General features: G+C 36.0%; 1 protein-coding gene across 2 annotated transcripts in view; it reads left to right on the forward strand.

Moving 5' to 3' along the window:
* Positions 1-21,959, forward strand: part of ZFC3H1 (zinc finger C3H1-type containing) — a 41,188-nt gene that overhangs the window by 4,088 nt on the left and 15,141 nt on the right. The window contains exons 2-21 of one of the 2 annotated variants that reach the window (XM_014272257.3): positions 876-1,295; positions 4,891-4,955; positions 5,199-5,397; positions 5,582-5,808; positions 7,302-7,425; positions 8,526-8,626; positions 9,556-9,759; positions 10,401-10,565; positions 12,120-12,257; positions 12,645-12,763; positions 13,105-13,251; positions 14,140-14,314; positions 14,532-14,663; positions 15,293-15,841; positions 15,915-16,024; positions 17,249-17,380; positions 18,319-18,440; positions 18,980-19,081; positions 19,440-19,556; positions 20,459-20,642. In XM_014272257.3, coding sequence (XP_014127732.2) covers positions 876-1,295; positions 4,891-4,955; positions 5,199-5,397; positions 5,582-5,808; positions 7,302-7,425; positions 8,526-8,626; positions 9,556-9,759; positions 10,401-10,565; positions 12,120-12,257; positions 12,645-12,763; positions 13,105-13,251; positions 14,140-14,314; positions 14,532-14,663; positions 15,293-15,841; positions 15,915-16,024; positions 17,249-17,380; positions 18,319-18,440; positions 18,980-19,081; positions 19,440-19,556; positions 20,459-20,642 — 3,532 coding nt within the window. The remainder of the gene's footprint in view (positions 1-875; positions 1,296-4,890; positions 4,956-5,198; positions 5,398-5,581; positions 5,809-7,301; positions 7,426-8,525; positions 8,627-9,555; positions 9,760-10,400; positions 10,566-12,119; positions 12,258-12,644; positions 12,764-13,104; positions 13,252-14,139; positions 14,315-14,531; positions 14,664-15,292; positions 15,842-15,914; positions 16,025-17,248; positions 17,381-18,318; positions 18,441-18,979; positions 19,082-19,439; positions 19,557-20,458; positions 20,643-21,959) is intronic. The other variant, XM_014272262.3, reaches the window with a different exon arrangement.

Raw genomic sequence — 21,959 nt, forward strand, 5'->3', positions numbered from 1 at the left:
TGTTCAAAAAGCGTTTTGTGTAACTGAGTGTGTGAGTCAGCTGTTATCACAGTGGGCTTGATACTGTGAGTCAAATGAGTAAAACCTGACTTGGTATCCTGAGATTTCCCCTTGAGCCTGATTATTTTACATGATCATTTTCGAGGGTCAGTTTAAGGTGAGAGGAGTTGATAGTGACAAAATAGTGGCGACTTTTGCTATGGATGGCGGTGCCTAAGAATATTTCCACTATTTGCCTTGAACATTCATTGGTAAACTTTTCTGAGTAATTAGTAATTGTCAGTTGTCTTCAGCATTTCTGAATGTTTTGGTTTCAAGCCTTTGTTACTTTTTTTTATTCCCTTCAATTGTTCATTGATTCTTCTTTGCCTTACCTGATTTGCTGAACTGTATTTACTGCAGTGTGTAATTGTGCTATGGCCTTAGTATTGGCTAGATGTGGCATTTTATGGAAATCTAAAATGAGTAAGAAAGAAGTTAACCTGTCTTTTTCAGAATGTGAGATGGCAAGTCAGTACTATGAATTCTGGAATTTTGACTTTCCATGATAGAGAACCATGTCAACATTATAGCTGTTGTTTCCAGGAGGGCGGTGTGAGTAAGAGATGAGACTTCTTAGCAGTTCATGAGCTTCTTGTCATAAGTAGGATATTTGAAATTGTCAGTTTGAGAAAATGTTTGTCAGTATGTAATAATGGCTACAGCTTTTGCATGCTGGTTGTATTTATTCAGAATATTTTTCAAACTAGCGTTAAGGTAAAATATATGAGAATGGTCATAAGTTACATTTGTCTTAATTGGTCTTCAGTGGTAATATTGATACTGTTTTAAGATTATACAAGTTCTTGTCTTGAATTTCTTGACCCGTATTTCAGCTAAAACTTTTGGAAGGTCCCCATCTAGAAAGCAGAACCACTCTTCTAAAAATGAAAGCTCCGTGGAAGAAAGTTTTGAGGATCTGCTCTTGAAGTATAAGCAGATACAATTAGAACTTGAACACATTAATAAAGATGAAAGACTGGCTTTGAGCAACAGGGAAGAAAATGAAAAACAAGATGGTGAAAAAACAGTGGACACTGAGGACCAAAAAAGTGTAGAAAATGACAGTATTAAAACGGACTCTGTAAAAGAAGGACCTCCTGAGGAGAAAAATCCGGTTATGGGCTTTCAGGCATTTGAACTGAAACCTCTCAGACAAAAACTGCCTACTCCAGCTGAGAGGAGCAGATTGAAAAAAGGCAAAGAAGGAATGAAGCAGTCCTCGCAAAAATCTGAAGCAACAGAATCTGGCCAAGGTAAAGAAATACTTGTAAAGTTATTTTAGCTGTTGATGCCTTGTGAGGCTACCTAGAACAGAGGCTAGACAGTATTAAAGGAATAAAGTAGGTATTTATTAGAAAGGCCTTCAAAGGGTGCACTTTAGGCAGTACAAGAGCCTGGCTGTGGCTCCACCTAAGATGGACGCTTGGTCCCGAGAGTTAACAGTTTTATTTTTGGTCCATTTATGAATTGGGGTTAATTGTCCAATTACAGTAGGTTCAGATTTTGAAGTCCCATCCTCATAGATTGCGCTCCTCAATTTGCTGTTGTTTACACTTTTTGGGCCTGAAGCTGCAATGGTGTCCTTGGGTCTCAAGCTGGACAAGGATTGTTTTGTCTAACTGAACTGTGACAACAACTTGGTAACACTTCATATGAAGTTCACAGTTGCACACTAAGGCAGTACAGAATCTGAAAAATATGAAAGCTAAAAACTTAAGGCATCAGTGTTACCTATTGTATTTATTTGGTCTTGGGGAAAACTTTTTAATTAACATGTTAGAAGTTGCAAGTTAAAGATTTAATGTACTTAACTCTTGTGTTTTTTGATTCATTGAATTACATAAACATGTTTGGAAGCATGCTTTTTCTTTGGATTTGTATTTTAAACAATGTGTTTTCTTAGACTGATTGTTTAGCAAAAAGCATGAGGACAAGACTTGAAGGTTTTAATTGCTGCTCACAGCAGTAATCATTGAGTGTCTACTGAAAGTTTTACTTCTGCTTTTGCCTTGTTTCTTTTCTGCAGAAGCAAAATGTGGGGTTTTTAGCTGAAAAGAGAACATTTAGAGACCCCTTTTTCTGCATTTCACCTTTTTGTGTTAGCTTAAGTGTAAGATGAGGATCATGGAGTATTCTGAGTTGGAGGGCAAGGATCGTCAAGTCTGACTCTTAAAAGTTGATGTCCCACACAGGGATCAAACCCACAACCTTGGTGTTATTAACACCGTAAGATATTTTCACAAGAATTACTTTGATCATTGTTGGTATTCACAAATAGTCAAGAAATCATAGGCCAGAAATGGAAAGGATTTGTAGACAAAATGAAGCTCAAGAGTAGAATATGAATGTCTTGTCTAAGATAGTTCTGGGCTGCTGACTGAAAAAGGTAATTGCTGAGATGCGTTACCCCTGAGTTACTGAAAAACAAGTGATCATGTCCACCTGGCCTGTACTAAGAGCCCTAGAGCTTACTTCTGAGTCTGCAGCAAAATAAGGCAGCCGACATAAGCTTCCTACTCTAAAGGCAGCATGTCGTTCTAAGAAGTGATTGCTGTGGTTGAGCGTGGTGCCTGGGGCTATCACTTGTCATCTGGTGTTCACTAATTTGCCAGTGTGTGTAAACTGTCAATTTGAGTGGGAAGAGACAAAGTAGTTAATGGATTGAATAAGAATGCAGGTGAGTAATTGGCAGGAATATGGAATATGAAGAAAGGTAGGACTAGAGCACTAAAAGTCAGAATGATTTATGTATGACTTCAGAAACAAGACAGGTCTTGTAAAGAAAACAAAAGAGAAAACTGATAATTATTAGTCAAACCACCTCATTCTGGGTAGTTTCTCCCCCTTGTGTGTTTCCCATTAATAATAGGTTTTTTTTGGTGTTCTTTAAGAGGTCATACAGGTTTTATTGACATATATGAATAAAACTAATTTTGGTAATAAAAGAAAAACTAGTAGTCTGTGTATGAGTACATAGCCTGACAGGAGTAAAACAGCTGTGTAAAAAGCAAAATAGTCTCAAAAATCCAGTTTCCAAACTTAAAAAGCACTGAAGTTGATAATACAGTTGATATGATAGTGAAAAATAGATGCTGTAATATGCATATTAAAAGCATTTAATTTTTAATGATATTCAAATCTATGATATATGAATGATCTGAAAGCAGACAGGTTATGTATGAGTGAATGTTTATGACAACAAGGCAGGCTTCCAAAGAAAAATTCAGCTAATTGGAGTTATTGCAGATTCATATATATTAAGTGAATATATGCTACATTAATCTCTTTACTGTCACAATACCTGCTACATGTGTTGGGAAATAAGCAAAATTTGGTTTTCACATTTTATGGTTTTTTAAATACTGTACTAGGTGTTTCTGCAGGCTTGCAAAAGTTGAGGAAATTGTCTTAAAACTTACAAAAGTTTCAGTCTGTCATATTAATTCTCTGTGGTTCTCTGAACCTTGTGGTTCAGGTGCTGTGACAGGCTTGACAATATTCTCTACTTTACTTCCTGTGTTGTGCTTTAGTCTGTTGTGTCCGTGTTGTCCCCTTCTGGTTTGAAAGAGCATTTGTACTTGTATAGAATGTCCCTTCGTGTGCTTGCATAAAAAAACCTACTGTACTATCTGTCTTCCTACTTTCATCCTGTGAAGTGGATGGTTAGGAACTTCACATAACTATACTAACTTCTTAAAAGTTTTTCTATAGTTCATATGGGTATTAGATATTACTCTTCTTTTTTTTTTTTTGGAAGTGCATTTTTAAAAAATGCTTGCTTGTGCAAAGAGGAAGACCTTCTGCATTTTTTAAGTTTCATTTTTGTTTACGTATAAGATATTGCTGTACTTTAAACAGTGCCTTTCTGAATGTAATTTTTATGAAATGCTAGGAAAGGTTAAAGCTGTACAGAATTGGAATTTATTTTTCACCAGTTTGAATAATGGGAAGGAATCTTCCTTTGAAGAAAGAAAATTTAGAGAAGCTTGGAGTTCTTTTGCTGTATTGCTCTTCCTCTGAAGTTTTTCCTTTGTCTGATGCTTATAAGCATGGATGGTTATATAAAAATGCATAACTTTTTTCAGCCAATTATATTACTGACTATTTGCTATAATAAATTATGTAATACTGCAATATGTACAGCATTTTGTATACATGTATACATAATATAATGTATATATATGTATATATATACATATTATATATATATAATATAGTATGTCAATATATGTGTTTATATGTACATTATGAAAATTGGATATATTTTGTGACGTCTAAGAAATTAATATTTTAGCACCTAAATATTTATGGAAAAACAGTGCTGTACTATTCATTTCCACTATTTGTTCCACAATATCTTTTTTCTGTTTGCCTTTGCTGTGAAATGGAGTAAGTGTGTTCTTACTGCAGCTTTGGGCCTTCATATTTAATTCTGCAAAAGAATGACCAGTTACTCAAAATAGCTGCCAGGGAAATATGAGATGCTCAGGACAGCAGCTGATATGAGATGGGGTTTAAAACACATGACAAGAAGTCTTCTTTTCCCCTTGTTTGCAAATTTGTTTTTCTGTTTCTTGACAAAGTACATATGAACCTTAAGATAGATTTACTAAGAAATGACAAGTCTTGCCTTAGGCTTATGGAGTCATGATTTTATCAGACATGCCAAATTTATATGAATGTTTGTTCATGTGATCTTGCATGTACCACTGCTATTGTTTTATACTGTGTATCAGTGATACTGATAAAATATGGTTGTATGTAGATTAAAATTCACGTATCATTTTAATGTAGCTCTGTCTGAGGAGAAAGAGCTTGTTCAAAAATATGGTATTTTTCTCTTGGAAGGTACAGAAGACAAAGAGCAAACATCAGTGCGAAAGCTTAGCAGTTCAGATGTTGCATCCGAAAAGGTAAGAAAATATTCCTCCATAGATGAGGCATGATTGCATTATTGTACTTGATAGCTTTTTCCAAATGGCAGTCCAGAAGCATTCCAGTAATAGGAACTGTCAGTTTTTAATAAATTACACCATTTTGAGCTTTCTTTTAGTAAAAATATTGGGGAAAGATTTCAAAAGACCTTGCAAAGAAAAAGTTGCTGAATTATGTTTCTTGACTTTTTGTCTTGTCCTTTCTTCTGTTTTCTTCTCAAGAAACTGCTTGATGATGAGGAGGAGATGTCTGAATTGCAACTTAGGCTTCTTGCACTTCAGTCTGCTAGTAAAAAATGGCAGCAAAAAGAACAACAGGTGATGAAGGAGAGCAAGGAAAAATTAACAAAAACGAAAAGTGTAACACAGAAAATCAAAACCAGTACAAAAGCACATTCAACAAAAAAACCTAGTACTACAGGTAATAAGTTTGATGTTACTGAAATGGCTGTCAATGGCATAGCCTAAAAAAAAAAAAGCAAATGTGAGCAATGAGCCTTTAGTCGTTCTAAACTCTCACATTTACTCAAAGCTCTTGAAGAATTTAGGATTAGGTGGAACCAATTAGGTAAGATGGTGTTAATCACAAACTTCTTTATTTAAAGGCAAGCAAACTTTGAGGAAGCAACAGACAAAGACCTCAAAGAAGATACAGCAGCAAAAGGAACTAGACAGGCGGCAGAAGGAGGAAGACCAGAGGAAACAAGAAGAAGAGGAGGAGCGAAGAAAGAGAGAAGAAGAAATAAGAAAAATTAGGGACCTCTCAAATCAAGAAGAGCAGTACAATCGATTTATGAAGCTAGTTGGAGGAAAGAGGAGATCAAGAAGCAGGGTAAGAAATTTCTTATGTGATGTTCTGGTGTTACATTTAGGATTCATGAATGATTTGTCTTGCTTCCCCTGGTTTTGTGTCACCGTCCTTTCTGAATCCCCCTGTTCTTCTCCCTGCTTCCCCCACCCCTAGAATAATCAAAATATAGCAATGAAAGAAAAGCTCAATGTACTGCAGTGTTTACAGTCCATGCTGGAGAAGCATTCCTCTTGGATTTGGAAAATCAGTTTTTCTATGAGTTGTACCTTTGCAAGTCAATGATAAAGCATTTTTTTCCAAAGACATTTTGAATATAGTGATCAAAGAGCAGCCTGTAATTTAACAATAACCAATTAGTGAAACTTTTAGACTTTTTCTGTGTATACAACTTCAGTGAGTTGCTTATTTCAAAATGTCAATGTTGTTTTGTAGTATTTTTTCAATGTAGTATTTAATCTATTTTGTTGAGACATAAGATACACTGAGACAAAAGATAATTAGTTTTACTTTATGTTGTGTCAAATTGATGAAGTGATAGAGTTAGTGCAGTGGTCATCACGCTGTCATCGTGGCTGTTCTTGTTCTCTCCTATTGAGCAAAAGGCACTTGAGTAACTAATGCCTGTCTCTAAAACATTGGTACATTACAGGAAAAAATTACTGTTACTATAGCATTCTTTTGTTCAGCCTGGAAGCAATACAGCCACTGGAGCTGCTGCATGCTTCAAGTGCTTGGAGCCACTAATGCTGTGAGAAGAAACAGCATCTAAGGGAATTGAGGCTCCCTGTTTGAGGTCATGTTGTAAAAGAGTCATAGTTATATTAATACTGAGTGGAAAATGGAGACTAAAGATGTTTGACTGCAAACAGTTGATATTCTAGAAGCTACCAAAATGTCTTCTGTATGCCTGTGAAAGATACAAGTTAAGGAGTCTGAGAAGTCGTACGCATGTTTTCAGTCCTGAGCGTTGATTGGTATCCATGCAGTGTTAGGAGATCTTAAAACAATCTGATTTATGATTGCCTCTGGGTTTTTCTCAGTGTGGCATGTGGCTCCTTCTGGGACAATAAAAAGATTCTTCACCTGAGAGTTGTTTCTGGCAAGGGTAGTTCAAGCATTCTTGCTAGCCGTCATGGCAGACTACCAGAAGTAATAAAGCATTTAATTCACTTGCAATCTTCAGAAATATATAACCGTGTCCATTTACCAGATATATAATAACCTAAAAGGTATTTAAAATTTTTTTCTATGTATCATAACACCCCCCACCCCATCATCCTGGAAGAGATAGAGTTTTAAAACTGCCTGTGGATTTGTCTAGTTGCTACTTGCAGCGGATTTGATTAAAAAGTAATATTCAGTTTCTTTTTCTTGTACAAGATAAGTAAATTGTATTTATAAATCAATTAGAAGAAAAAATTCTAAGGACTTTCTTTCAGAATTCATTTCTTAGTAGTTTACTCTGAAATAATGATGTAAGACCAGGTAAATAAAATACATTTTTGTGTGTTTAGTCATCAGATACAGACTTGAGATGGTCTTTGGATAAGCAATCTACAGAGAGTGCAGGAGGCATATATCAGTATGATAATTACGATGAAGTTGCTATGGATACAGACAGTGAAACTAACTCACCAGGTAAGACTTACAGTTTTCTTATATGGTGGTTGGTAAAAATAGGTAAAATGTAGGAAATAAGTCGCTGTTCTAGAAAGAAAGTGTTTTAAGCTGTCTGCATTATAGATCTAACATTTTAAGGTGAGCTCATTGTGTTAACACTGACTCTTTCCATCTCTGCTGTAGTGGGATTTTGAAGGTCTTCAGTGTATATTTTTCTCATGGCAGTACTGTAGGTTTATGCTTGTATCTTCCCAATCAGCTGTGCAGGGTGTTGACTGGACAGACAGCAGCTTTGCAGAAAAAGGGCCTGGGCATCCCAGTGGACACTGAGTGACAAATGGGTTGGCAGTATGGCTTTGGGTGACAGGCAGGCCATAGCTTGGATTGTGACACTGCGACTGTTGTGGGTCACTGTCTGGAGGGGCCTGTGAATCACTGATGAGATTGCCAGTTTTCTGGTTTCACAGTAGGAGAGAGTGACATTCTACAATGAGCCTAGCAAAAGACCTTTTTGACTAAGGAAAACTATTTCAGGCTTATTTTTGATAAAGTTCATCAAGACACTGGAGCACTTGGCTTACAGAAAGAGACTGAGAAAGCTGCATTTGTGTTGAGAAGGCTAAGGAAGGATTTTGCTCTTGTCTTCAACTACTTAGTGGGTAGTTGCAGACAGGACAGAGCCAAACTCGTCTGTCAAATGGCAGCAGAAGGACAGGTAGCAACACTTAAATTGCAACAAAACAAATTCTGCTTAGAGAGAAGATAGTCAAACACTACTAGCACAGGCTTAAATGTTTCGCAATCTCCGTGGTCAAATATACCTGGAACTTGACAACCTGATTTTGGGGGCAGCCCTGCTTTGGGCACTTGTGCTGGGTCATACACCTTCCAGAAGTCTCTTCCAGCCTAAATGATTAGTTGACTCTTGAGTCTGAGGTGCATTTAAGGTAGTTGGGTTTCTGTGTTCCATGTCAACATACGGAGAGTTGAGAAAACTTCATTAAGCACAGTACTTGATTGGATACTTTTTTCTCTTGCTTTTCATCTTAAGCATAAAGCATGACTTGTTGTTTAATAAATACCTGTCAGTTATCTTACATTCAGTATTTTAATTACAGCTTCTTCCCCAGTTCAACCTCCTTTCTTTGAGTGTCCAATAGGAGGATATTATCCACCTCCAGTACCACCAATTTCCTTGCCGCTACCTCCTCCAATTCCAGTAAGTAACCTTGATAATTCTCATTTTGTATCCAATTTCTAATGCTAAAGCTAGGATTAAATTTAGATTCTGGTTTGGGTACTATACTCTGTTTAATGATTCTCTTGAACTATCTCTTAGACTTGTGGTTGCTTTTTAAAAAGTCTTTATTTCAACTGACCCTTGGCTGATGCAATTGAAATTCACTTCATTGCTAGAGCTGTGCTTTTTCATACAAAAACAAAAATTTGTCTGAAGCACATAAGAAAAAAGAATGAATTGGAACTATTAGCACAAAGCAACTTTGCCCCTTATCTCTAGGCCACGTAGGTAGGTAGATAGGCTTGATCTCTGACTTGTTACCTAGAGGACGGAAAAGCCAAGACATACAGCTCATCAGTCATTCAAACTTACATTCCAACTAGACTCTGTTTTCTGTTTTCTCACCTGAGAGTCCACATGAAGTTCAATTAGTGCAGAGTTTTTTTCATTGCCCTTTTTTTTCAGTGAATGATTGTTACTCTTGTCAGAAAAGCAATAGAAAGGTACCATTTCTTCTCATGACAGCTTCTGAACTTTCGACTAAGGGAAATTGTAATTGTGTTAGCTAAGATACTTCCATAAAACTGTTTAAAGAGTGCTGGTCAACTATATTTCTCTGGCTAAATGACCTCTGGTTCAGAGTCTCTCTTACATTTAGTTTGTATTTCTCCACAGCTTCCGCTATCTAAATCTAAGTTTATTGCTTCCATTAACCTCTGTGAGAAATAACTTACTGTTCAATCACAGCCTTTGACAGGGATGTAAATGTAGTTTGAATGTTAATTAAAAGGACACAGTTTAAATTATTTGTAAATCGTGGAATGATCTCAGTCTCAGCCTCTGCTAAGTAATCATAAAAGGGTAATAATTTCCACATTTCAAACCTTTGTTTTATTTTCTTTTCTCAGCCCGTACCATCTTTGAGCCATCTTTACATGGAGGGTATTCCTTGTGTTTCTCTTGAGCCACCTCCACCTCTTCCCCCTCTTCCCCCTGAAGAGCCGGAGCAGCCTCCAAAACCTCCCTTTGCTGATGAGGAAGAGGAGGAGGAGATGCTCTTAAGAGAAGAGTTACTCAAGTCTCTAGCCAACAAGCGTGCTTTCAGAGCTGAGGTACTCTATTGTTTTTTGAATGTAAGCCTCTAGATGGCAGTCCTGACCAAAATTTCAGTGTGACCTGCTGTAAGTGAGGCTTATCAGGGGTATTACGCTGCATTTCTAGAGGCTTAACAATCAACAAGAACCATTCTGGAATTGTAAATTGCACCTTTTTGTTATTTCTGAAGGAATTATGAAACTTCAAGGTACTGAAAATGGATTAAGTCAAAGGAATGGGGGTTTTCTGCCAGAAAATGTTTATTACTTTTGAACTTTTCATTTAGAAAGTAAGACAAGTAACTTTGTTTCAGCCTCTTAGGAAAAGATGTTGGAAGAGGTTCACTAGTTTTTGTTGTTGTTTTGAGGGTTTCTCTTGGAGTGAGAAGCTAAGCTTGTGGTTTTGGAAAAAATGTATTAGTTTTGACCTTTCTTAAAGGGTCTTTGGCAGTTGACCTGTGAATAACTGGCCTACTCTTGTGTGCCTTTTTGATATTACTGCAGAATTGCAACATTTGTCTAGTACATTTCAGTAGTCTGGCTAAATCACATTTTCACGTTCCAAGACATGTATGAAACAGTCACATTTATACTGATGCTTTTAAAAGCAGCTATGTATAATGTGCATTTTTAAGACCATATTTTGTTCTCTTTTTTAGGAAACATCAAGTAACAGCGGTCCACCTTCCCCTCCTGTTCCAGACAACTTGCAGCCTGTGCCAAGAAGTAATCTGTCTGCTGTCAGTATTAATACTGTGTCTCAGCCACGGGTGCAAAGTACAAAGTTTGTTAGAGTACCGAGGCTTCCACGAGCAGTGATCACAGTAAGGAAATACTGGTGCTTCCTACTAATAAGGCTATGAGTTGAAACTGAGCTCAGTTTAAGTGAAGAGCAGACTTAGATTTTCTAGGGATACAGCAGAGAAGAGTGAAGCTTCAGTTAAGCATTTGAATTATTAGTCACCTTGACAATCCATATGCTCTTCTAGAAAAACTTTGAGGCAAGAATTTATAACTAAAGAGAGCGTCAAGATATGCCATCATACAGTGAACTAAGAGATTGTAAATCTAGTTCAATTATTTTCTTATCCAGACTAGCACAGGCACCACTGCCAAAAGAGAGGCAGTCTTGCTTTTCCTCCTGCACTTGGCCGGTTGGTGTCTTCCTTCCTTTAAAAGGGGTCTGGAGCATCAGTCCCATTGCTGAATATACTTAACATGCTAAATTGGTTAGAAAACTAACTTCTGTGGGGAAAAAGTAATTTTCCTTCTAGGAGTTGTTGAATTTTTTCAGTGAATAGTGTGTACATCAGTTAACATGTCTGTGAGTGTGGCTGGAAGAGTGTTTGTGAGGAGTGTTTATGCACCAACATAAACTGGAACTTCACCTGCCTATCCTGTTGTGGTGAGAAACTGATGCAACTGGAGTATGTTCAGCAGTAGTACATAAAACCCATATCTTGAGAATTGCCCAGAGTATCAAAAAGAACTGGTTGTGGAAATTTGAGTATTTTTCATTTAAAAAAATGGTGGCTTTTTAATGGGGTTAATGCTTTAAAAGACACCTAGAGTTTTGACAAGGTTCTGTTCTGAGATGAAGGGTAATGTGTAGCTATAGGTGTCCAGATCTACAGTGGGAGATCAGAAGAGCAGTCCTGGAAATGTGAAAAAAGTTACTTTTTTCTAAGCTGTAACTCCAGAGCATTTGAGGTTAAGCTTGGTTGCCTGCTTGTTTCTGCATTTTCCTATGTGCTGGAATTGGCAGTCACCTGATCTTCAGTGAGCTTTTAAAATTTGTGTTGGCAAAAGGTGGTTAATCATGATTTCATCTATTTATTATGTTCTGTTGGTGTTCTCCAATTAAACTGCCTGAGCAGCTCACTGCAAGACCAGCTTAGTACAGCTGTGGGACAGGAGACATCTCAACTGTGTAGCAGAAAGATGAGGGAGCTTTGGCCTGTCTGCCACACCAATTCTAATGCAGATTTGATTGGCTGTTACCTCTCAGTTACTTAAAAAAATTCCTTGCAAATGACAGATGATAATTTTAATTGCAATTAAATGAATTAATCAAGTATAGTAGTTAGATGTTGGAGATTTGTATTCTCTGACCATGGACCAATAAATGTGCTGCAGATGCTTGGGAGTAGGTTGAAAATGTTGGAGTAACTTTCATGTTACAATATCAAGACTATGTGTAATATTACGGTCTTGTGGAGATGTACAAATACTTATTTTTTTCTTATAATGTGGGATTGATGTGTGTGGTAACAAAAGGAGTTAACCTTCTTTTTCTCTTCTTGTAAGTATGTCTTCTGTTATACCTGTGTCTCTAACTTTGTTTTCTTACTGTAAAACTTTTTGCATTCTCACCCCAGCTTCCAAAACACAAGTCCGTTGTCGTTACATTAAATGACTCAGATGACAGTGAGTCTGATGGAGAGCCCTCTAACTCAACTAGCAGTGTGTTTGGAGGACTAGAATCTATGATAAAAGAAGCAAGGAGAAATGTTGAGGTAAATGCTGTCAAAATTTTTAAAACTTCAATTATTTTTCTTTGTATATGGAATTTAAACTTTAGAATTCAGTCAAGAAATACTGAATTGTATCAGAAGGGAATAAGAGTCCCATCTGGAGAACTACATTGTAATTTGGACTGCACAAGCTAATAAAATTTTTTTTGTTGAAGATGCCATCCTGAGGATAGAACTTGGAATATATTTTGGTTTGATTTTTTTCAATTAAAATTCAATGTATTGTTAGGCAAAAACATAGTGGCTTGAAAGATCTTACTAGCCTTGAACAACTGTGTTAGTGCTGAAATAATTCCTCTTATAAATACTATTTGATAGCTGTTTTTTAATCTAGTATGACTGGTACTGACTTGAGTCTAATTGTAACAGGCATCAAAAATCAAAGCCCCTCCAAAATCAGAAAAAGAGAATGATCCAATGAGAACTCCAGAGGCTCTGCCAGAAGATAAGAAAATAGAATACAGACTTCTGAAAGAAGAGATTGCCAGGTAATCTTAGTTTAATTGTTAATGTAAAATGTGTTTTATTTGTAGCCCTTTACTAACTAGTCAACTTTTGTAACCTGAAGGAAGATCTGAGTTTAAAAACCTTGCCATCACCTTCTGGTTTTTCCCCCATGCAGTTTTTTAGTAAGACTACATAGAGGTCTAAAGAAAATCCTGGGATTTGAACTGACTTAGAGTACTGATGACAGTTGTGGAAAGTACTTTTTCTTTTAACTTGAAATCTTGTCCTGCTACTATTTTCAAAAATTTAAAAACTCATGGGTGTACACTTGAAAATGATTGTTGAGGCTACTGAACAGCTTTGTTTTTGACATTTGTTTCAGTCGTGAGAAACAGCGCTTAATTAAGTCTGATCCAGTGAAGAACAATTCGTCCCCTGCAAATTCTGATGGTGAAGTTGATGGAATTGGGAGAATAGCAGTAGTGACCAAACAAGTCACAGAAGCAGAAGCAAAGCTGAAGAAAAACAGGTATGCATTTTACTGTCCTAAGTCCTACCTTTTGCTTAACAGGATGAAGAGAAAATATTTTCAAATGTGTAGCATTTAAAGAATGATTTTTCCTGTTGTCTTGGAACTATTCAGCCTTTAATTCTATTGCTGTGCAAAAGGAATTGTATTGTATTGCCAGTGAGGTGTTTGATAACTTTTATGTATGATTTGTCATACTAAGCGTTTTCAGCTGTATTTATGTTCAGTGACAAGATTATGATTTGTGCCAGCTAATATGGCTTTTCTCTTCTGGCATGCCTCTTCCATGTTTCTCACCTTAATTTCAAATTACAAAGTAATTGGAAGTAGATGTGCTTTGCATCCTCTTCTCGGCTTCTTTTTCCACTTGATTATTTCTGTAGGGTCTTGTGAATTAACTAGGTTGCGATCAGTCATCAACTGAAGAATAATCTTCCATCCTCTCTTTATCCACACCCATCTAAGTGTTTATCTTCCCTTGATGCATAACTTTTTGTTATTTATCTACTCTGTTGCTGTGCCATAATATTATGGCTTGTAATCTGGAAGTAGGTGCATGTGCCCTAAGATGGAGGTAGGTTGTTACTTAACAGAAAGCAAGAATGTGTGTTTTGGTTGTCATTCTATTAAAAACAGTCTTAGAGCATTTGCTTACCTTCCCCTGTCCTTGTAACTAGAATGTTTTTTTCTGCATTATACTTAGATGCTGAACTTGGGATGCTGAAATGTGCTGTATATATTGACATTATTTACTGTCTTCTGAATATTAGGACTGTTTGCAGAGGCTTAATTTGTAGTTTTTTGTGAGTTAGGAGAGCTACGTTCTTAAATAACTGGGGTTTTGGAGGAGCAGCAATTGCCCTAAGTAGTTTTCCTTTTTTATTTCAGAATGCTGTTGATAAAGGATGAGTCTGTCTTGAAAAATTTATTGCAACAACAGGCCAAGAAGAGAGAGAATGTTCGAATTGCTGAAAATAAAATTAGCAAACTGGCTGAACAGCTACAAGCAACAGAGAAGATCTTGAATGCTAACAAGGCATTTCTCAAGAGGCTTCAGGAACATGTAATTGGCACTCTGAAATGCTTGTTTCCTAGAGTTGGAAATCTTAAAATGGGATGCTTGATTTTTGGTGGCAGTAGACTTTTCTTTGAATTACTTACTAATTCCCACCTAGTTATATTACATCTCATTAATTCCATGTGATTATATTTTATTATGTGATCGTATCTGTAAATTTGCATCTTGCTGTAGTATTTAGTTTTTATTTTTATTTTTTCAGATACATAAAGTTCAACAACGAGTTACAGTAAAAAAAGCTCTGGCATTAAAATACGGAGAAGAACTTGCTCGAGCAAAAGCAGTAGCAAGTAAGGAAATTGGGAAACGAAAGCTAGAGCACGATCATCTTGGTGTAAGTCAGCATGTTTTTAAACCAAACTACTTGGAAAAGATTATCAATTTTGGTTAGGAAAGTTCAAGTGGCATTTCAGGAAAACATTTCAGAAACAATGCAGGGAATATTCGTATTGGTTTTGTTCATTTTTGAGAATTCAAAAAAAAGGCATTAATGATTTAAGGAAGAAAACTCTTCAAAGCCTGCATTTCCATGTTAGGGGAGTGGCATTCATAGCTAAGTAATAAGAGGAGCTGTGTGGCTGTGAAAAAAGAAAATTCTGTTGGTAGACATCAATGATTGTGTTAAACTATCAAGCTAAGTTGCTGCAGAGTGGATCTGATACTGTTTTGAAAAACAAAATATACAAAAGCAAGACTAAAATATTTTTCTAAATTTTAGTCCTCCTACTCCCAACATCACTGTATGTACTTGTTTTATAGCTCAACTTTTAATTTGGGCCGGAACTTCTGTTGAAGCCTTCCCTCCCTGTACATGATAGAGGGTAATTTTTATCGCAAAACATGCAAATCTGCCACTTGAGTTGTGGCAAACCTTTGTTGTTTTTCTGCTGTTTATTGAAATCTTCAGGCAAGAGTTTAAAATACATGAGAAAATTGAAATAGAGATTTTTTTTTTCTTTTTAGCCAAGCAAAATGTTGAAATTGGATACCTCCCCTGCATCAAGTCCAAAAAAGCCTTCAGCAGAATTGATTGCACTAGAGAAAAAACGACTGCAGCAACTAGAATATGAATATGCTCTAAAGATTCAGAAGTTGAAGGAGGCCCGTGCACTTCAAACCAAGGAACAATCAAATACCACGCCTCAAGTAGAAGAGGAATCTGAATTTGCATTACCTCAGCCATCACTTCATGATCTTACACAGGACAAATTGACTTTGGATAGTGAAGAAAACTACTTTGATGATGAAGTTTTGTCTAATTCAAACAGAGAACGAAGGAGATCTTTCAGAGAATCGAATTCTTTTACAAAGCCAAATCTTAAACACATGGACACTCCAAAACAAGAAACTATAAACAAACTTTCTAAAAAGGCTTCTGAGGAGCCCGAGCTGTTCCTTGGATTGAATATTGATGAACTGAAAAAACTTTATGCTAAAGCTGACAGCTTGAAAGAGCTGCTAATGAAAAGTACTGCCTGTATTGTGCCTAAGGAAGATCTCTTGTGTGGTCAGGTAAATGTTTTACAATTAAACATGAAGCTTGTTACTATTGCAGCTGCTGTATATCTGTTTATCTGTTTCCTAGGAAATTTCAGTGGACGTGGATATTTTTACGTCACAAAGTAAACAAGCTGAAGTGAAACCATTTCCGTTTGGACCATATCGTAGTCCTCTTCTGCTGTTTAAATCCTACAGGTATGAAGACTGTAGCAGCTTTTTGACTCACACTTGTGTTCTTGTTCTTATGGTCTTCAGTGCTCTTCCTTGATACCCAGATGTGTACAGGAAGACAAGTCCTAGTGAGAAACTTGACTATCCCTAAACAATATTGCCTGGTTTAGGAAATATAATTATTTTATTCACTTTTTTTTTCTGCTATGCACATGTCCCTTGGTTTTGTGCAATATGCTGCTTTTACGTTGTATTGTGCATTGTTTGATACAACTAAACTGAAAACATGGCTGAGCGTTTGAAAGCAGGATTTTTATATCTAGTATAAAACAATGTATATCCAAGAAGCATATTTCAGTTATGCAGTCTTTGAACTTGGCTGGGATTTACATAATCTGAGTCAAAATTGGCTCAGTCATCTATTTTGGGATTTCTCCTCAGTGGAAAGAGGCATAATCACAGTGATTCATCTTGACTTGACAGTAATAGCTGCAAGTGTAATCAGTTTGGCACATCTGTCTTTGGACTAAAGAGAACTTTGTTCCTATATGTCAAATTGTAGACAACAACAGTTGAATTTAAACTGGAGAAGTTGTATCCTACTATGTGCTCCAGCTTTTTTATTACTATGGACTTAAGCAGTAGAAGATGGAGAAAACCATCTTTACAGGAGTATTCATTTTAACTTGTAGGTTATGATGTCAATTCCTGAAGGAGCTAGAAAGCCCAAAATTGATGCAGTCAAACTTCAGCTAAAGATTTAAAAGAAGTGTTAGTCTGCTAGACTAAGACTGGTTTTGTTTGTTTATGTGTTCTGAGGCTGAAATGTTTTCTTTCCTACTGTTTCTTCAAGTTTAGTCTTTAACAGTTATCTGTACACTTCTATTTGATGTTGGTCTTAATGCTGATTAGAGCATGAGATTTTCTATAAACTACTGAAATACACTTTCAGTAGTTTGCTTTCCATAGTGGGTTTTTACTCCACTCCTGTTTTCATATTAATGAAGTTCTGCACCTAAAGGAGATGAGAATGCTAGAGGAAAACTTAATTAGGTTGAGAAGTATTCCATTGTTCCCTTCCTCTTGCCCTTGTTTGTGCCTTGTTCTTAGCCTGTAGGTGCTTTTGGTTAGTAACAGGGATTTGGAAATAATGAGATTTAATACCGGGAGTGATTTTAATTACTTTTTTTAGAAAACGGATGTCTTGCCTTGTGTACTTTTTGCCCATAATTTGCTGTTTCGTTTTAGGTTTAGTCCTTATTTCCGTACCAAGGAGAAGCTGTACCTCAGTTCAATAACGTATAGCAATATGATTGAGCCAAAACAGTGTTTCTGCCGCTTTGATTTAACAGGCACGTGTAATGATGATGACTGTCAGTGGTAAGTTCTTTATTTTCGTGGCCTAAATGAAACCTCTCTTCTAGATGTCTGACTTTGAGTCTGAAATAAGTACTGTTTTCTTTTCTTTGAAAGATCTGGATATGTGATCCTATGCACAGGTTATTTAATACTCTATTACAGATACTTAGTTGGAAGAAAAACCCCTTTCAACTAAGCCATGAAGAAGGAGGAGGCTTTTTAGATGTGAATTTAGAAAAATAGTATGGCCTGATAGAGAATATCTAACGTTTTTCTAGTAATTCAAATGGATCTGGTTATATACAACTTCAACATAACTTCAACTCATAGAAGCTCACATAGTGGTTGAAACTGTTAAGCACCCTTGATTTGAAAAGTGTATACCAAATCAATGATTAAGTGAAAAACCAATAATATTGTAGTGTAATTCTAGTTTCCGGGAAAAGTACTAGCTAAGTTTGTTTCTTTAAAGGCTGGTGTTAAATTGTATTAAAAATAACTTGTTTACCAATCTTGTGCAGTATATTTAAAAGTGGATATGAATTGGCTCGGAATGTACTCAATATGGAAACCTAACTACTGGTAAAACTGGACTGAGCTTTATTCTGGATCAGCTTTTAGCTGCTGTCATCAGACCATTGTTAGACTCTTTAAGATATAAAGTGATATCTCATTCTTATAATTACTTTATTTGAACTGGAAAGTTCTAAATACCATGCTGTAGGCTTAAGTTTAGAAAAAGCCTAGAAGAAAAGTTTAGAAAAAGCCTAGAAAGAGAAGTTTAGGAAAGTTAAATGTAGAAATACATTTAACCAACTTGCATTTAACCAACTTTCAAAGCAAACAGTACTTTTTCTGTGGATATTGTTTTCTTTATGCCTCACCCAAGTGTGTACTAAAACTTTCCTAATATTTTGTTGCTATGATAAATGTATTAATTGCTTATTTATTTGTTTTAGGCAGCACATGAAAGATTGCACTCTTAGCCGTAAGCAGCTCTTTCAGGATATTCTGTCCTACAATTTAGAACTGATTGGCTGTTCAGAAAAAAGCACTGATGAGGAAATCAGCACTGCCACAGGTTGAGTCTTTTGTTCTCTTTTGTATCTAAAAATTATTTTCTGAAGGGAATGAGTTCCATTGAAAGCTCTAGGTGCAAGAACTTTGATGTGAAGCAATATATAAGATAGAGCTATATGAAGTTTCTTTGGTTGTCCGTTTCAGTCCTTTGCAGTGGGTAGTTACCTTGGTGTCTTACAGAAAGAAAAGAATCGCTGGTCTGAGGAACATTTCATTAAAAACAAGTATTGCTGTTATTCAGGGTGTTGGGGAACAGTGAACATGGAATCTTTACCTCTCTCCTTCCTCAGTTCTTTCTGTAACTACTGGACAGACCTGTTTCAGTGGAGCTGGAATTTTATAACAATGCCTTTGCCATATAGGCAAGTGGCCATACAGAACTTGCTTATTTTTCATTTTTTTGTTCTAGTATGTTAAATTATTATGCCTCTTATAGCAGTCATATTTCATAAATTTAGAATGGATTGTGTTAAATTGCTGTTAAGTTACTTAATTGTTTAATCTATATGCTTACCTAAGCTGCACATATTCTTGTTTCAGAAAAATATGTTGAAAAGCTTTTCGGTATAAACCGAGATCGTATGTCAGTGGATCAGATGGCTGTTCTTCTGGCCAGCAACGTCAACGAGAGTAAAAGTCACAGTAAGTAGCTTGGTAGATAAAATAAAATATATATAAATGAGTAAAAACTATATGAGTATACCTTGATGGTTTTGTAAACCAAAAATATATTTTAATATAATTTATTTATCTCAGTATTATACATTCTGATTATGGTAACAAAGTCTACAGAGTTTAAGGCAATAATACAATAGTTTGAGTTCCATTTGTAGAATTTGTTTATGCACTTAAGCACAATAAATTTCAAGTAAGTAGTATTGAAATTTATGCACTTCTTTCTGTTGAACTCACAGAATCTTTTTATCTAAAATCCTTATTAGGAAAAATATTTTACTCTTGAATACAGAAATTGAAAGAATTTTTACTACTTTGTTTACAGCCCCTCCACATACAACTTGGAAAGAGAAAAGGAAATGGAGACCTAAGTACTGGAGAAAACCTCTGTTAGATAGTAGCAGCAGTGAAGAGGAACAGTTTGTTGGACCTATTAAATATGGTAATCTGGATGTGTGGCACTCTTTAAATGAATACTGGAGGAAAAAACCCACCCACCTCTTCCTAACACTTGATTTTTAAAGGGTTTTTTGAGAAAACCAGGGCTTTATTTAATAGCTTTCTTTGCTTTCTACTTCCTGTATGCAGACTTTATTTTGCGTAAATTTTTTGGGTAAAGTTTTGACCTACACTTGTAACTCTATTAGATTTTTTCTTTAATGTGACTGGAAGTTAGGGTGGAATGCCTAATTATCTGTTCTTAAAAGGAGCATAAGGAACTGTTTCCCTAGAATGTTTCAGCCTTGCCCATATACCATTAGGATTTTTAAAAAGTTTTATTTTGCTTCAACAGCCCTGCTTTCTCCTTTCCCCCTCCCCCTGAACTTTAAATAATAAAACATCAGTGTTCAGTTACCTTACATTTGTACAGAATTTGTATTTAGTGTGAAGTCAGGAGTTAAAATAAGCTGTAGTTAAGCAGCATTTGAGACTTGGAAGCTGCTAGAGCATCAGTAACCTGATAGCATTTCACATGTGACTCTTGCAGGTAGGAGCTTTAGGATTTGTTAGCAAATCTCTAAAAAGGATTTTTTGAGACTCATAGTTGAGATAATTTTTTCTTTGTCAAATATGTCTAGTTCATAATGTTGCCTGATGAACTGCCTTAGTTGGTGTCTGTTGATCAAGGCAAACTTTACAGCTAATTCTTTCATTCTTTCACATTTGGAATATAACCAGTTCTCTACAAGCAATACAGTTTGAAGAATGCTGAGCTAATGCTATTTACTTGTGATTGATGGGAGTACTTGAAATATGTAAATGCCACCTCTTGTGAGAGTTACTAGTCACTACTGTTTTAAAAAGGAAATTTTCTTTTTAAAAAAATTTGTCTATTATTTACAGCCCATCCCTCAGAACATAAAAAAAGAGTTCCAGTGCTTGATACTGTGGTGACTCCAGATGATGTCCGGTATTTTACAAGTGAGACTGATGACATTTCCAACTTGGAAGCAAGTGTCCAAGAAAACCCCTGTGATGTACAGCTTTGGATTAAACTTGCATATAAATACTTGAATCAAAATGAAGGGTATGTCTGTTACATATGAGACCTTGCTACATTTGCCCTTGCTGCTATGATGAAGTTTCCTATTTGATATTAAAGAACTTTCTTCAACAATGCCACAAATAATGCATTACTTTAAGCGGATTAAAAAATAGATTATATTTAGTGCAGTATATGAGTAATAAATTACACTGATGGTTTATCTTTGGGTAGGTTCTTTTTCAGAATGGAAGTTGATGGAAAGTAGTGTGGGAGAAGTAATTGTTCATGTTTGAAAAGTGCTCTGTGTAAGATGACAGTGGAATGTTGTACTTCCAGCAGTAAAAGTGGGCCAATGAACTCAAATCATTCTCCCCTACAGACTGAATGGTTGCAATAATTTTTGAAATTAGTTTCATCAGCCATCTTTCTTAAAAGGACAGTTTTTATAGTTGGTTTTATCCCTGTAGAAATTATCCACTTGAGCACTTGGTTTCTTATTTTGTGATATTTTTTTAAAATTTCAGTTTTCTGAGTTTCAATTGCTTCTCTTCCTTAAAATTATGCTGCAGAGTACCAAGTTTCTGTTGGCAATCAGATCACTTGAATAGGAAGTCTGTCATGATGGTTTCATCCATTATGATGATTGACTTCAGTTTTAATAGTGAGGTACAGCTGAGCAACTGTAGCAGGAAGCAAGGGGGGAATGGAGAGGAGGAGCTCTACTTTAAAAGCCTTGTTTAAACTGTGGATAGTGGGAAATTAGGAAACAAATCAGTTTAACTGTATCAGTAGGTGCCTGAACAATAGAAGGGGTAGAACTGGGAAGGCCAGTAATCAAAGTATTGCTGGCAATACAAAGTATTGCTGGCATGAGAAGAGCATGCCTTCTGAATATAAGTGTAGTTGGGAAACAATCAAGAAAAGGAAGAAACCCTAGTGGAAGACATGTGCATCCTTTTCTTAAAACAGCCACCTCTCCCATTCCTACTTCTTCAGTACTCTGAAGAAATTTGACTGCTCTAGTAAGTGAAAGTAGCGGGATTGGGAAATCTTGAGATTTATGCATGATTAACTGTGTTAGGTTTTTTTTTGAGACTTGTGCATTTCTTCTCATACATATCCATGCAAAATAATTTCTAAAGATGTTTTCAGAATAAGTGGGACCTCAGAAACATTCTGTGGTTTTATGGAAGATGTATTTATGAATTAAAGCTTGTCTCTGTGGCTTGCAGTATGGTCAATTATTTCAGCTAATTTCATATTACTTGGTGGGTATCATCTCATGATTTTTTTATTTCAAAAAATAAAATTTCAGGTTTTTTCATGTCTTAGAGACAAAACCTGTATGATATGCTGAAA

This window comes from Zonotrichia albicollis, chromosome 4 (genome assembly GCF_047830755.1).
Source record: "Zonotrichia albicollis isolate bZonAlb1 chromosome 4, bZonAlb1.hap1, whole genome shotgun sequence".
Taxonomy (NCBI): domain Eukaryota; kingdom Metazoa; phylum Chordata; class Aves; order Passeriformes; family Passerellidae; genus Zonotrichia; species Zonotrichia albicollis.